This window comes from Entelurus aequoreus, linkage group LG28 (genome assembly GCF_033978785.1).
Source record: "Entelurus aequoreus isolate RoL-2023_Sb linkage group LG28, RoL_Eaeq_v1.1, whole genome shotgun sequence".
Taxonomy (NCBI): Eukaryota; Metazoa; Chordata; class Actinopteri; order Syngnathiformes; family Syngnathidae; genus Entelurus; species Entelurus aequoreus.
The window spans coordinates 33,195,352-33,212,851 of record NC_084758.1 but is presented as its reverse complement, the minus strand read 5'-3'; the positions used below and the strand labels follow the sequence as shown (position 1 = coordinate 33,212,851).

Below are 17,500 nucleotides of genomic sequence, written 5' to 3'. Positions count from 1 at the left end.
CGCGATTCATATTGATATCGCTTCATCGCCCAGCCCTAATTTCAGTCATGATATCGTACTGAAGTGATGATGTAACATCTAATGCTTAGAGAGCTAGCATGAGTACAGGAAGTAGACGCCCGTAAAATAGTTTGATGAGTGAAGCGAGTAGCGGCCAATCAAAGCTCAGCGTCCATTGGAATGACTTGCGATGCTAAAGTGAGAAAGGTGTGACATGTGTCTTAATGGGGGAGGGGTCACTTCATCATCATCATCATCATCGGGGGAAGCAGCATCGCTCAGATACCATGTGGGCAGCGAGCATCATGGGAAGAAACATCCTGCTAGCCGGGGGAGCAAAAGGGCGGGAAAAAGGCGGTTTGGGGACACATTTCAAGTTTGTAGCGAGTCGGCACATTTACCTTTGATCATCACTGCAAAGGGCAAAGGTGACAAATTGAGAACAAGCAGATGGTTAAAGAACAAAAGCAGCCGGTCGGGGGGGGGGGGGGGGTCACCATCCTCACAGACTGCACCATCAAACATTGTTGACATGTCTAAAGTAGCGCACGGCTGCTGGACTCCCGCTGGCTTCCCACTACAGCCATTCAGAAAGTTCCTCCAAAAGACTCGCTTACTTTTTGTTAACAAAAAGTCAGTGCAGAAAAATTCAGTGCAAAAAAATTCAGTGCAAAAAAAAGTCAGTGCAGAAAACTGTTGGATGCCTACGGACATTCATTTGGGTCTTTATTGAAAAAGCTTTTTTGGCACTGAATTTGTGAGTATGAACATCAAGATATGCTGACAATTACATTAAACAAACATGTGCATGTTTTAACAGTATCTTTGTTAAAATAGTGTTTTAAAATGCAGTGCAAAACAATCACTGTATAAAAAGTCAGTGCAAAAAAATTCAGTGCAAAAAAAGTCAGCGCAGAAAAATTCAGTGAAAAAAAATCAATGTGAAAAAAATCTGCGTAAAAACACTTCAGTGTGGAAGGATCTAGTGCAAAAAAAAAAATTCAATGGGAAAAAAATCATAGCAGAAAACAATTCAAGGGGAAAAAAATAGTGTAAAAATATTCGGTGTAAAAAAATTCAGCGCAGAAAAATTCAGTGTAAAAGAAGTCAGTGTTTAAAAAATAGTGTGAAAAAATCAGTGCAAATAATTTTATGTGGATAAAAATCAGCGTAAAAACACTTGAGTGCGGAAAAAAATTCAGTGCAAAAAAAGTCAGCGCAGAAAAATTCAGTGCAAAAAAAATTCAGGGCAAAAAAATCTATGTGAAAAAAATCTGCGTAAAAACACTTCAGTGTGGAAGGATCTAGTGCAAAAAAAAAATTCAATGGGAAAAAAAATCATAGCAGAAAACAATTCCAGGGGAAAAAAATAGTGTAAAAATATTCAGTGTAAAAATATTCAGTGTAAAATAATTCAGCGCAGAAAAAGTCAGTGTAAAAGAAGTCAGTGTTTAAAAAATAGTGTGAAAAATTCAGTGCAAATAATTTTATGTGGATAAAAATCAGCGTAAAAACACTTGAGTGCGGAAAAAAAATTCAGTGCAAAAAAAGTCAGCGCAGAAAAATTCAGTGCAAAAAAAATTCAGGGCAAAAAAATCTATGTGACAAAAATCTGCTTAAAAACACTTCAGTGTGGAAGGATCTAGTGCAAAAAAAAAATTAAATGGGAAAAAAATCATAGCAGAAAACAATTCCAGGGGAAAAAAATAGTGTAAAAATATTCAGTGTAAAAAAATTCAGCGCAGAAAAAGTCAGTGTAAAAGAAGTCAGTGTTTAAAAAATAGTGTGAAAAATTCAGTGCAAATAATTTTAGGGGAATAAAAATCAGCGTAAAAACACTTGAGTGCGGAAAAAATCAAGTGGAAAACAAATTCTGTGTAAAGAAAAATCATAGCAGAAAACAATTTCAGTGAAAAAAAATTGTGTAAAAATACTCAGTGTAAAAACATTTTGTGCAGAAAAATTCGGTGTGTAAAAAAGTCAGTATAGAAAAATTCAATGTGCAAAAAAAATCAGCGTAAAAACACTTCAGTGTGGAAAAATGTTGTGCAAAAAATGTCAGTGTAAAATTGTTTTGATGCAAAACAAAAACAGAGCAGAAAAGGATTTCAGTGAAAAAAAAAAATTCAATGCAGAAAAAATAATGTGTAAAAAAAATACAGTGCAAAAAAATTGTGTGTGAAAAAAAGTCAGTGTTTAAAAAATATTGTAAAAAAATTCAGTGCAAAAATTTTTTGTGTAAAAATAAATGAGTGTGAAAAAATTTATGTCAGAACTATTCAATAGTCAAAGTCAAAATGTCACTTTTTCCCCGAAGAAGACTGAAGCACCTCATTGGCTGCTTCTGACCTTCCTAATTTCAGTTTGACATTTGAAGCAACACAATATCTACAATTAATCTTTTTGCACTGTATTTTAACAAACTCCAATGCAGATTTTGCTCACAAATGTTTATTCCTTAAAAATATCAGCATAATTGAAAGTATTTAAAAAAATAAATCAGTTCACAAATTTTAAACGCAAAAAGTCCGTTACATAAATTCAGTGTCAACAAAAGCTTTGGTGATAAAGGGACGAATGAACATTTATCGCGGGCGCACAGGAAGTCAACTTATCGGGAGGCGAGAAGGGAAGTTGTTAGCACGACGCCACAGGAAATAGCGAGAAAGATGGAAGGTAAAGTGGGAAAAATCACATTCTGGAACAAGAAGAAGCCAGCGGGAGTCCAGCCTTTGATACCATGGAAGTCTGCCACCTAGTGGCTGTCCTCTGAAGTGCAGCACAAACCTGACACGTGAGCGCACGGTCCGAATCCAAACCTTTTTTTACGACACCTTTGCTAAAGTTTCCCAGCGACAACCAGCGAGCGCGTCAAAGTCGGCGTCTCTACCTTTGAAGTTGGGCCGGATCCTGGCATCGTAGCCGGAAACTTTGCCCATCAGCTTGTCCAGGAACTCCGAGGGCGGCATGGGGGAGGCGGCCTTCCTCGCCGCGGCCTCCTTGGACGCCGCCAGGCTGCGAGACAGAAGACATTTGGAGTTGGCAAGCCGGCAGATACGACCTCGTGACGCCTCCGTGAAGCGACGACAAGCAAAGTCCTGACCTTTGACCCGTACACGCACACTTGAGGTGTATCCTCATCAGAGTTTACACAGGGCCATAATTAAAAGATGTTAATTAGCTCTCAGGACACAACGAGCAGCTATTCATTAACATGCACTCCTTTACCCGCAATGTCAAATTAGCCTTTCTGAGGACACACACCTTTTTTTAATAAGAATACCTTTTTTAAACACATTTTTGGGCCATCTCCATGCAACCAGACAAAGCATTTTTTTTCTAACCTGTAACCCAGACCTGGGCAAATTAAGGCCCGGGGGCCACATGCGACCCATTAAGTTTTTCAATCTGGCCCGCAGGACATTCCCAAATATTTTTTTTAGATCTTTAAAGGCCTACTGAAATGATTTTTTTTTTATTTAAACGGGAATAGCAGATCCATTCTATGTGTCATACTTGATCATTTCGCGATATTGCCATATTTTTGCTGAAAGGATTTAGTAGAGAAAATCGACGATAAAGTTCGCAACTTTTGCTCGCTGATAAAAAAAAAGCCTTGCCTGTAGCGGAAGTAGCGTGACGTCACAGGAGCTAGTATTCCTCACAATTCCCCGTTGTTTACAATGGAGCGAGAGAGATTCGGACCGAGAAAGTGATGATTACCCCATTAATTTGAGCGAGGATGAAAGATTCGTAGATGAGGAACGTTACAGTGAAGGACTAGAGTGCAGTGCAGGACGTATCTTTTTTCGCTCTGACCGTAACTTAGGTACAAGCTGGCTCATTGGATTCCACACTCTCTCCTTTTTCTATTGTGGATCACGGATTTGTATTTTAAACCACCTGGGATACTATATCCTCTTGAAAATGAGAGTCGAGAACGCAAAATGGACATTCAGTGCCTTTTATCTCCACGACAATACATCGGCGAAATGCTTTAGCTACGAGCTAACGTGATAGCATCGTGCTTTAACTGCATATAGAAACAAAAAAATAAACCCCTGACTGGAAGGATAGATAGAAAATCAACAATACTATTAAACCGTACACGGTTAATGCTTTCCAGGCTGGCGAAGGTTAACAATGCTGTGCTAACGACGCCATTGAAGCTAACTTAGCAACTTAGCAACGGGACCTCACAGAGCTATGCTAAAAACATTAGCTCTCCACCTACGCCAGCCAGCCCTCATCTACTCATCAACACCCGTGCTCACCTGCGTTCCAGCGATCGGCAGAAGGATGAAGGACTTCACCCGATGCGTTTGGCGGCCCGGAGACGTAGGAAGTCAAGGTGAGGTCGGCGGCTAGCGCGGCTAGCGCTCCAACAAAGTCCTCCTGGTTGTGTTGCTGTAGTCCGCTGCTAATACACCGATCCCACCTACAACTGTCTTCTTTGCAGCCTTCATTGTTCATTAAACAAATTGCAAAAGATGTCCAGAATACTGTGGAATTATGAAATGAAAACAGAGCTTTTTGTATAGGATTCTACGGGGTACCATAACTTCCGTTACTCGGACTTCGTCACGCGCATACGTCATCATACCGCGACGTTTCAGCCGGATATTTCCCGGGAAATTTTAAATGTCACTTTATAAGTATTGGCATGTGTTGCAATGTTAAGATTTCATCATTGATGTATAAACTATCAGACTGCGTGGTCGCTAGTAGTGGCTTTCAGTAGGCCTTTAAGATGGAAAGTGTAGCTGCCATTATGATGTGCAGTCATGTTTTCTAATGACTGTAAGTCTTCAACTATACAAAGTATTTCAATGCTTGGAATCTGCACTTTTGCATGATATACTAGTTACTATGGTCATCGAATTAGTTACTATGGTAATCTAAGTCACAGCAGCTCAGATGAGGCACCAAGCAGTGTGGGTGGGGAGCGTTTCCACAGCCTGAAATGTGGGTGTCAGGGACAGACGTGGAAGGAGATTACCAGCAACACAAAAGAACAGTGGAAAGTTGTACTTATCTGTTAGACCCAGAGCTTGAACGTTACTAGCGCTAGCATTAGCATGTAGCATTTTCTTCTTAGACTTAGACTTCCTTTTTATTGTCATTCAAATTTGAACTTTACAGCACAGATAAGAACGAAATGTCGTTACATAGACTCATGGTAGTGCAGGATCAAAAAGCAATAAGGTGCATATATAAATAAATAAATATATATAAATAATACATAAATATATATATATATAAATAAATAAATAGATTACTGTACAGATAAATATATTGCCCTTTTCCACATGCGTCCATGTATATGGATGTATGTTATATTGTCTTTTTTATTCCAGCGAGTTAATCCATTTTGGGGGGAGTTGAGGGGATCATTTAATTATGATGCGTTCAAGAGTCTTGCGGCTTGAGGGAAGAAGCTGTTACAGAACCTGGAGGTTCTGCTTCGGAACCTCTTTCTAGAGTCCAGCAGTGAAAACAGTCCTTGGTGGGGGTGTGAGGAGTCTTTGCAGATTTTCTGAGCCCTGGTCAGGCAGCGGCTTTTTTTGCCATCTCCTGGATAGGAGGAAGAGGAGTCCTGATGATCTTTTCCGCCGTCCTCACCACTCTCTGGAGAGACTTCCAGTCTGAGGCACTGCAGGCTCTTCTTCTACTATATTTAAATCATAGCTAAACAAGCTGAAAGTGACCACAGTCGCCCCCTAGTGCACGAGAGGCACACTGCGTCAGTCGCATTACGGGTAAGAAGCATGTAACGTTGAAAATAGAAACAACTTAATTATTTGACAAATCACATTAATTTAGTGCATAGAAGCGTAAAAAGTGACATCAGCACAAATTTTCAATGACTACTTTCACACTGGTAAAAAGAACATTTCTGGGAACTGAGGAGACACGTTTTTGAAGCTTCTCAGGTGGAATTCTTTCCCATTCTTGCTTGATGTACAGCTTAAGTTGTTCAACAGTCCGGGGGTCTCCCTTGTGCTATTTTAGGCTTCATAATGCACCACACATTTTCAATGTCTGGACTACAGGCAGGCCAGTCTAGTACCCACACTCTTTTACTATGAAGCCACGTTGATGTAACACGTGGCTTGGCGTTGTCTTGCTGAAATAAGCAGGGGCGTCCATGGTAACGTTGCTTGGATGGCAACATATGTTCCTCCAAAAGCTGTATGTACCTTTCAGCATTAATGGTGCCTTCACAGATGTGTAAGTTACCCATGTCTTGGGCACTAATACACCCCTATACTATCACACATGCTGCCTTTTACACTTTGCGCCTATAACAATCCGGATGGTTCTTTTCCTCTTTGGTCCGGAGGACACGACGTCCAAAGTTTCCAAAAACAATTTGAAATGTGGCCTCGTCAGACCACAGATCACTTTTCCACTTTGTATCAGCCCATCTTAGAGGAGCTCAGGCCCAGCGAAGCCGACAGCGTTTCTGGGTGTTGTTGATAAACGGTTTTCGCCTTGCATAGGAGAGTTTTAACTTGCACTTACAGATGTAGCGACCAACCGTAGTTACTGACAGTGGGTTTCTGAAGTGTTCCTGAGCCCATGTGGTGATATCCTTTACACACCGATGTGGCTTGTTGATGCAGTACAGCCTGAGGGATGGAAGGTCACGGGCTTAGCTGCTTACGTGCAGTGATTTCTCCACATTCTCTCAACCCTTTGATGATATTACGGAGCGTAGATGGTGAAATCCCTAAATTCCTTGCAATAGCTGCTTGAGAAAGGTTGTTCTTAAACTGTTCAACAATTTGCTCAGGCATCTGTTGACAAAGTGGTGACCCTCGCCCCATCCTTGTTTGTGAATGACTGAGCACTTCATGGAATCTACTTTTATACCCAATCATGGCACCCACCTGTTCCCAATTTGTCTTTGTTCCAAATAAGTGTTTGATGAGCATTCCTCAACTTGATCAGTATTTATTGCCACCTTTCCCAACTTCTTTGTCACGTGTTGCTGGCATCAAATTCTAAAGTTAATGATTAATTGCAAAAAAAAAAAAGTTTATGAGTTTGAACATCAAATATGTTGTCTTTGTAGCATATTTAGCTGAATATGGCTTGAAAATGATTTGCAAATATATTGTATTCCGTTTATATTTACATCTAACACCATTTCCCAACTCATATGGAAACGGGGTTTGTAATTATACTTGCATATTACTGACACATACAAGTTCTGCAAGGCAGTATTAGAAGGGATCCAGTAACAAACGTGTCCGCATCATTGAACTTCATGAATTATTATGGCCACTAGGGGTCGCCAAAAATGCAATGACCACTCCACTTCAACTTAGAGACAGCATAAGTGCATCACTGTCAGTATTTCCTGGAAGTTTGGGGAAAACATTATTTGTAGTGGACACGTAGGTGTTGACGAGGAGACAAAAAGGTTGTTTTAAGTACAAATGTTTGAAGAATAAAGGTGAAATAGGAGAATAATGGTGCATGTTTAACGTGAACAGGAAGTAGCACACGTTGAAAATGTTCCTCTCGGCTCTTGGAAGTTTGTCTTCCTCGCCGTTGTCACTTCCACTTCCTGCCGGCGTGTCACGCATCCACGGGAAGGCTTTTCTGCCAGCCAAAGCGAGATGACAGTGGAGCGAGGTCCGGGCTGACCCTTGACCCCGGCGGTGAGCGCGCGACCGGACCGCACTAGCGGTGCTGGGGGATGTGATTACATCATCTCTAGTGGCTGGACAACGCGCTCATGCGGCCTTTAAATAGACGACTGTAACGACCCGTTTAGTAACGACCCATTTAGCTGGGTTAGCCGAGCAGAAGTACGCCACGGTTGTGACGCAACGCCACTACAAGACTAACACTAAGAATAATAATAACAACAAATTATAATAATAATGATAATAACAATAATAATAATAATAATGATAATAATGATAATAATAATAATAATGATGATAATAACAATAACAATAATAATCATCATCATGATAATAACAACAACAATAATAATAATAACAATACTGCAAACTATTCAAGTCATGAAATGATGCAGACATCCGAGTGGTCAAAGACTGATGGTTCCACTCCCACTGCCTCACACTCTAAAGCAGGGGTCACCAACCTTTTTGAAAGCAAGAGCTACTTCTTGGGTAGTGATTAATGCGAAGGGCTACCAGTTTGATACACACTTAAATAAATTGCCAGAAATAGCCAATTTGCTCAATTTACCTTTAACTCTATGTTATTATTAATAATGAATGATATTTACACTTAATTGAACGGTTTAAAAGAGGAGAAAACACGAAAAAAAATGACAATTAAATTTTGAAACATAGTTTATCTTCAATTTCGACTCTTTAAAATTCAAAATTCAACCGAAAAAAAGAAGAGAAAAACTAGCTAATTCGAATCTTTTTGAAAAAATTAAAAAAATAATTCATGGAACATCATTAGTAATTTTTTCTGATTAAGATTAATTTTAGAATTTTGATGACATGTTTTAAATAGGTTAAAATCCAATCTGCACTTTGTTAGAATACATAACAAATTGGACCAAGCTATATTTCTAACAAAGACAAATCATTATTTCTTCTAGATTTTCCAGAACAAAAATTTTAAAAGAAATTCAAAAGACTTTGAAATAAGACTTAAATTTGATTCTACAGATTTTCTAGATTTGCCAGAATAATTTTTTAGCATTTTAATCATGATACGTTTGAAGAAATATTTCACAAATATTCTTCGTCGAAAAAACAGAAGCTAGAATGAAGAATTAAATTAAAATGTATTTGTCACAATAAAAATTTTTTTTTTACTTGAACATTGATTTAAATTGTCAGGAAAGAAGAGGAAGGAATTTAAAAGGTAAAAAGGTATATGTGTTTAAAAATCCTAAAATCATTTTTAAGGTTGTATTTTTTCTCTAAAATTGTCTTTCTGAAAGTTATAAGAAGCAAAGTAAAAAAAATTAATGAATTTATTTAAACAAGTGAAGACCAAGTCTTTAAAATATTTTCTTGGATTTTCAAATTCTATTTGAGTTTTGTCTCTCTTAGAATTAAAAATGTCGGGCAAAGCGAGACCAGCTTGCTAGTAAATAAATAACATTTAAAAAATAGGGGCAGCTCACTGGTAAGTGCTGCTATTTGAGCTATTTTTAGAACAGGCCAGCGGGCTACTCATCTGGTCCTTACGGGCTACCTGGTGCCCGCGGGCACCGCGTTGGTGACCCCTGCTCTAAGGTGTTCTAAATCATTGAATGCATGAGAAGTTTGTCAAGTGGATGATTCACATTTGTGTCAGGTCATTCTACAGCAATTTAAAGGCTATGTGAAGGTCACATGACTGTCACGTGAAGGTCACAAGACTGTCACATGATTGTCAGTTGAAGGTCACAAGACTGTCACATGACTGTCACGTGAAGGTCACAAGACTGTCACATGACTGTCAGGTGAAGGTCACAAGACTGTCACGTGAAGGTCACAAGACTGTCACATGACTGTCATGTGAAGGTCACAAGACTGTCATATGACTGTCATGTGAAGGTTACAAGACTGTCACATGATTTTCACATGAAGGTCACAAGACTGTCACATGATTGTCACATGAAGGTCACAAGACTGTCACGTGAAGGTCACAAGACTGTCACATGACTGTCACGCGAAGGTCACAAGACTGTCACATGACTGTCACATGAAGGTCACAAGACAGTCACATGACTGTCACGTGAAGGTCACAAGACTGTCACATGATTGTCACGTGAAGGTCACAAGACTGTCACGTGAAGGTCACAAGACTGTCACATGACTGTCACGTGAAGGTCACAAGACTGTCACATGATTGTCACGTGAAGGTCACAAGACTGTCACGTGAAGGTCACAAGACTGTCACATGACTGTCACGTGAAGGTCACAAGACTGTCACATGAAGGTCACAAGACTGTCACATGACTGTCACGTGAATGTCACAAGACTGTCACATGACTGTCACGTGAATGTCACAAGACTGTCACATGATTGTCACGTGAAAGTCACAAGACTGTCACATGACTGTCACGTGAAGGTTACAATACTGTCACACGATTGTTATGTGAAGGTCACAAGACTGTCACGTGAAGGTCACAAGACTGTCACATGATTGTCACGTGAAGGTCAAAAGACTGTCACATGACTGTCACGTGAAGGTTACAAGACTGTCACATGACTGTCACGTGAAGGTCAAAAGACTGTCACATGACTGTCACGTGAAGGTCAAAAGACTGTCACATGACTGTCACGTGAAGGTCAAAAGACTGTCACATGACTGTCACGTGAAGGTCAAAAGACTGTCACATGATTGTCACGTGAAGGTCAAAAGACTGTCACATGACTGTCACGTGAAGGTCAAAAGACTGTCACATGACTGTCACGTGAAGGTCAAAAGACTGTCACATGACTGTCACGTGAAGGTCAAAAGACTGTCACATGACTGTCATGTGAAGGTTACAAGACTGTCACATGACTGTCACGTGAAGGTCACAAGACTGTCACATGACTGTCACGTGAAGGTCAAAAGACTGTCACATGACTGTCATGTGAAGGTTACAAGACTGTCACGTGAAGGTCACAAGACTGTCACATGACTGTCACGTGAAGGTCACAAGACTGTCACATGACTGTCATGTGAAGGCCACAAGATAATTTATCCTTATTAAAGATACATTCTTCAGGACAAGCTAAAATCATCAGCCCGAAGGTTGGGTCCTGGGCGCAGTTGGGTGTTCCAACAGGACAATGAGCCCAAACACACCTCAAAAGTGGTAAAGGAATGGCTAAATCAGGCTAGAATGAGTGTGTGTACATACAGTATGTACATAATATATATATATATATATATATATATATATATATATATATATATATATATATATATATATATATATATATATATATATATATATATATACACACATATATATATAAATAATGTTGACAATAATATTGTTTATCGGCAAGAATGAGTAGGTGAATATATGGTCCTGCAAATGTGTCATCATCCCAGGCCGAGGACTAAGTTGAGGGAAGTGTTTGATCCAGATGTTTGCTGACACGTGTTCCGCTGTCCCTGTCAGGCGAGTCAAAAGAAGAGCATCGCTGATCACCAGCGATCAATATTTAAAGAGACAGCCTTCCATCGTTTGTCATCTTTAATCCTTGGTCTGGCACTGAGCTGTGAGGCGGGTCTGCACACACGAGTCAGTACAAGGACTGCAGGACTGGATGATGAACACAACAAGAGTTGAAAAGGGGGCGCTGGGACAAAGTCAACAAGTCAACACTTGGAACAGAACGAGGCCTTCAACAGTTTGGAGCAGCAAAACTGCGCAGGGGCCCGGTTGTTCTTCCTCTCCGGATCAAAGCGCTGCTTGCTGAGATTATTTGGGATCAATGCAGGCGGCGCCGAGAGGAAAGTGCTGAGTGAGGAGTGTAAAGTGTGCGCGGCGGGTGGCGAGAGGGAGGCGCGCGCTAACGCCAGGCTGCAATCATTAGCGCTAAGTGTTTCTCATTATGGTCCTCTGAAGACCTGAACCCCTAATTGGGCTCATCCTGACATTTAGTAACCCCGCCCCCCCCAAGGCATGAAGAGACACTCGCTCATCATGTCCTACAAAACGCACGCACACGCATTCCCCCTCTCTACATCTCTCCTACTTAGTCTGCTCTTGTCTTGTTGTAGCGTTCTTGAAGCCTCTTTTTGCGTTGAACAACACAATCGATCAACCGACCTCTCAACGAAATGGACAAGGTTTTCTCGGCGAGAAGCCCGGGTTCTGTCCTGACAGAAAAGTTGTTGCTGGACACGCGGTGGCCTCTTGGGAGAAGTGTGCCGGGCGATTCTTTCAATCCAGGACCTTGAAGACCTCTACCTAACAAGATTGGAGTAAGCCTTGCTGGTGAATCCGCAAATTGGAAGATGCGGGCACCCGATCAAGGTGCCACAAATGATTGAAGGATGGGCAGAGCTGTGGGCATGCAGAACTTTGTGGTTTCTGAACTCAATCGCAAACCGAATAACATCTTGGAGAAGCTGTCTGCTCTGCAAGGCAAAGTATGATGAATTTGAGGACAATTAGGGTGAACTGTTTAAATTAGTCTTTGCCGGTTTATTAGTGATTCCCAGAGCCAAAAAAAAGTCTGCGGGCTATAGAGCGTTTTCTGTTCGGGCTCCAGTACTCTGGAATGCCCTCCCGGTAAAAGTTAGAGATGCTACCTCAGTAGAAGCATTTAAGTCCCATCTTAAAACTCATTTGTATACTCTAGCCTTTAAATAGACCCCCTTTTTAGACCAGTTGATCTGCCGTTTCTTTTCTTCTCTCCTCTGCTCCCCTCTTCCTTGGAGGGGGGGTTGCACAGGTCCGGTGGCCATGGATGAAGTGCTGGCTGTCCAGAGTCGGGACCCCGGGTGGACCGCTAGCCTGTGCATCGGTTGGGGACATCTCTGAGCTGCTGACCCGTCTCCGCTCGGGACGGTTTCCTGCTGGCCCCACTATGGACTGGACTCTCGCTGATGTGTTGGATCCACTGTGGACTGGACTTTCACATTATTATGTCAGACCCACTCGACATCCATTGCTTTCGGTCTCACCTAGAGGGGGGGGGGGAGTTACCCACATATGCGGTCCTCTCCAAGGTTTCTCATAGTCATTCACATTGACGTCCCACTGGGGTGAGTTTTTCCTTGCCCGTATGTGGGCTCTGTACCGAGGATGTCGTTGTGGCTTGTGCAGCCCTTTGAGATACTTGTGATTTAGGGCTATATAAATGAACATTGATTGATTGCTTGATTGATTGGTTTGCTCACTCAAACACAAACATTCTAATCTGGATTGTTTTCTTTGGCTGGAAAGGAGAATCTCCCAGAGGACAGCGCAGGGAATAATCTACAAATTCCTTCCCTGTCCTTCATGGACACACACCTCCTGGTTGTTGACTTCTGTTGGACTGCCTGACTGGCTGTGGTATCGCTATACACCAAAGCCACTCTTCGGGCTTAAAGTGAAAGTAAAAGTACCACTGATAGTCACACACACACACACTAGGTGTGGTGAAATTACTCTCTGCGTTTGACCCATCCCCTTGTTCCGCCCCCTAGGAGGTGAGGGGAGCAGTGACAAGCAGCGGTGGCCGCGCTTGGGAATCATTTTGGTGATTTAACCCCCAATTCCAACCCTTGACGCTGAGTGCCAAGCAGGGAGGTAATGGCTCCCATTTTTATAGTCTTTGGTATGACTCGGCCGGGGTTTGAACTCACAACCTACGGATCTCAGGGCGTACACTCTAACCACAAGGCCACTGAGCAGGTTACAGGCACTTACAGGCACACACAATACATCCATGGAAAATACACACCCCACTCCCCACACGCCCCGTGGTATGATGGACAGCGGCGCCCCTGGTGGCAGCAGCTTTGGGCAAATACCCACCCTCAACCCTCATTTCCAAGCCTCCACTTGTGTGTCGTGATGTGTATTTGTTTTTCCTGGTCTCAAACTGAGCCCCTGCACCCTCGTGCTGACTTTGCAGAAACCAGAAGGACGTTGTTCCCCGACATGTGGCTGCTGGGTCGGGCCATTTTCAGAATTTGGGGGCATTGTAGAACTATGACTATGTCCAGTCATTTGAAAGGGAATTTCCTAGGAATTTGGGAATTTCGGGAAATTTTGAAAAGAACCATAATACCACAATTGTCTTAGGTGATACGAATGGGTTGGTGTTGGACTTTTTCGAAATGGTTGAAAAATGTTGACGTAATAACAGTTTGAATTTTATTTTGTATGTCGGAATCTCCGGGTTGGGGAGGAGATCCTGCCCCAAGTGGAGGAGTTCAAGTACCTCAGAGTCTTGTTCACGAGTGAGGGAAGAGTGGATGGTGAGATCGACAGGCGGATCGGTGCGGCGTCTTCAGTAATGCGGACGCTGTATCGATCTGTTGTGGTGAAGAAGGAGCTGAGCCGGAAGGCAAAGCTCTCAATTTACCGGTCGATCTACGTTCCCATCCTCACCTATGGTCATGAGCTTTGGGTTATGACCGAAAGGACAAGATCACGGGTACAAGCGGCCGAAATGAGTTTCCTCCGCCGGGTGGCGGGGCTCTCCCTTAGAGATAGGGTGAGAAGCTCTGCCATCCGGGGGGAGCTCAAAGTAAAGCCGCTGCTCCTCCACATGGAGAGGAGCCAGATGAGGTGGTTCGGGCATCTGGTCAGGATGCCACCCAAACACCTCCCTAGGTGTTTAGGGCACGTCCGACCGGTAGGAGGCCAGGGGGAGGACCCAGGACACGTTGGGAAGACTATGTCTCCCGGCTGGCCTGGGAACGCCTCGGGATCCCCAGGGAGGAGCTGAACGAAGTGGCTGGGGACAGGGAAGTCTGGGCTTCCCCCCCGCGACCTGACCTCAGATAAGCGGAAGAAGATAGATGGATGGATGTCGGAATTCCTGTAATTTCAGGAAAAGCGAGGGTCTCAAACTGAGCCTCTGCACCCGAGTGCCGTTTAGTTGGGGCAAAGTGTGCTGACTTTGCAGAAACCAGAAGGACGTTGTTCCCCGACATGTGGCTGCTGGGTCAGGCCATACGCCAACGTGTGGAAATGAAGCGTCCGCCACTTTATGACTGCTGAGCTCACACACACACAATTCATCATAAGTAATGGGTCAACCCTAGTGCGCCGACGCCGACCTTTGAACCCTGACATCCACCAGACAGCAGGAACATTAGACCCAGGAGAGCCCTCGTTAAGTCAAGTTTATGAACATATTGCACGTGGCACAGGTAGGGATGATGTTTGATAAGGAATTATCCAGTTCGAGCCTATTATCGAATCCTCTTATCGAACCGATTCCTTATCGATTCTCTTATGGAGTCCAGATAGGTTGTTGTATATGGAAAAAAACACACAATATTTGGTTTAACAAAAGCTCACTTTTATTGTATAATAAAAAATAAAATCTAATAAATATATAAATATTGACTGTTACCCACTTAAAAAAATAAAGTAAAATAAATAAATATTGACTGTTGTTACCTAAAGTATATTAAGTGGGATTTTTCAGTGAAACAAATATATACAGTAACACAAAAACAAGCTGTCTCTGTGATCACTATAGGTGTATAAATAATAATATAGTGTTAAATAAAATCAGTCCCTTGGGCACAAAACTGAAAATAATACAGCTCTCCAAAAAGTGCACTTCTGCTGCTATTGGAACATAACTGTTTCTTATGATGCTTTAACATTTTTGCACTTTATTTCTTTATTGAAAGAAAATTCTATGAAGAGAAAAGTTCTTTGCAAATGTGGTTACAATGCTAAAAGATGAAAAGTTAAAGCTAAAAAAAGAAATACACTTTATTGAGTTAGCATTATTTCTTTATAGGGGGAAAAATGTTATGAGCTAGAGAATATAACAACTACACTACCCAGCATGCAACGGGAGTGACGAGCATGCGCGGTAGCCCCGAAAAGTGTTGCATGTTGCCACGCTGTGAAAGTAAACGTCAAAAACTCAGCCAACACGCCTCGTCTGCATTATTTATAATTAGACAGACAACACATCTACAGTGTGATTTTGTTTTGTTTACAAGGAAAGAAAAACAAAAGTTAAAAAAGGGAGATATGTTGTAAATATATGTATGTGCTGCGGTTGTTTTAAGAAGGTTGCGACAGCTGCCGTAAAGGAGGTGCGTTGCTAGCCTGGTTGCTATGTTTCCGGTTGGTGGTAAAAGTGTTGGTCATGTGTTTTACCCTGCTCAAATCTCTCAGTAAAGTTATTCGATGGATTATAGCTTTTGTTTTGAACTTTATTACACCTTGGAGCGCTTTTTCCCGTCCATTGTTTTCCTGCTTTCGCTATCTGCGCCTAATGACTGAGCTACATGACGTCATTTATTGTGATGTCCCACGGAGCATTTCTGGTCGGGACGGGACTCCACTCTTTTTCTTTACTATAGTGGTCTCGATAACGGGTACCGGTTCTCAAAAAGGGATTCGAGTCCGAGGACTCGGTTCTTTTCTTATCAAACAACCGGGAAAACCGGTTTGGAGTATCATCCCTAGGCGCAGGTCTACAAGCATGAACCTTTTATCGTTACTTTGCATGTTTATCCAGTTTTTCTTTCCTGAGAAAGTGTGGATTATTCCACACACGAGGCCGTATTCAAAGTCCCCGTGGTCGGCCTGCAAGAGCAATCAAGTTGACGTCTCGTCGATACATTTGAAAAATTAACCATTGAAAGAAACGCTCCAACCGGCGCTGCAGGAGGGCGAGGGCGAGCAAATCAAGTGCTCCTTTTCTCGTGTCGTAAACGTCCCTCGAGCGCCATGTAAACAAAACAGGGCGTCGATTGTCGGGGACTAAGTCTTTGTTTCATGAGGGAGAAATGTTGCGCACTATTTGCACCAAAGGTTCTGCAACCGCCAACAAATTGTACAGAAGCCAAAAGCAGTGAAGTTGTCACGTTGTGTAAAAGCTCAATAAAAAGAGAATACAATGATTTGCAAATCCTTGTCAACTTATATTCCATTGAATAGACTGCAAAGACAAACTTACTTTTTTTTTGCAAATAATCATGAACTTAGAATTTAATGGCAGCTACACATTACAAAAAATTAGTCCGAGGGGCATTTTTACCACTGTGTTACATGGCCTTTCCTTTTAACAACACTCAGTAAAGGTTTGGGAACTGAGCAGACACATTTTTGAAGTGGAATTATTCCCCATTCTTGCTTGACGTACAGCTTAAGTTGTTCAACAGTCTCCCTTCTCATATTTTAGCCTTCACACATTTTCAATGTGTGGACTACAGGCAGGCCAGTCTAGTACCCACACTCTTTTACAATAAAGGCAGGCTGTTGTAATATTGTCTTGCTGAAATAAGCAGGGGCGTCCATGATAATGTTGCTTGGATGGCAACATATGTTGCTCCAAAAGCTGTATGTACCTTTCAGCATTAATGGTGCCTTCACAGATGTGTAAGTTACCCATGCCTTGGGCACTAATACACCCCCATACCATCACACATGCTGCCTTTTACACTTTCACCCTAGAAAAATCTGGATGGTTCTTTTCCTCTTTGTTCCGGAGGATACAACAACCACAGTTTTCAAAAACAATTTGAAATGTGGACTCGTCAGACCACAGAACAATTTTCCACTTTGCATCAGTCCATCGTTTCTGGGTGTTGTTGATAAATGCCTTTGGCTTTGCATATTAGAGTTTTAACTTGCACTTACAGATGTAGCGACCGACTGTAGTTACTGACAGTGGGTTTTCTGAAGTGTTCCTGAGCCCATGTGGTGATATCCTTTACACACTGATGTCTCTTTTTAATGCAGTACCTCCTGAGGGATCCAAGGTGCGTAATATCATGGCTTACGTGCAGTGATTTCTGCAGATTCTCTGAACCTTTTGATGATATTACGGAGCGTAGATGGTGAAATCCCTAAATTCCTTGTTGAGAAATG

The 17,500-nt window shown here is 42.0% G+C and overlaps 1 protein-coding gene across 1 annotated transcript in view; it reads right to left on the bottom strand.

Moving 5' to 3' along the window:
* glra1 (glycine receptor, alpha 1) overlaps positions 1-17,500 on the bottom strand; it is a 249,441-nt gene that overhangs the window by 215,651 nt on the left and 16,290 nt on the right. The window contains 1 exon segment of the mRNA XM_062039934.1: positions 2,891-3,015. Within this exon segment, the coding sequence (XP_061895918.1) occupies positions 2,891-3,015 (125 nt within the window).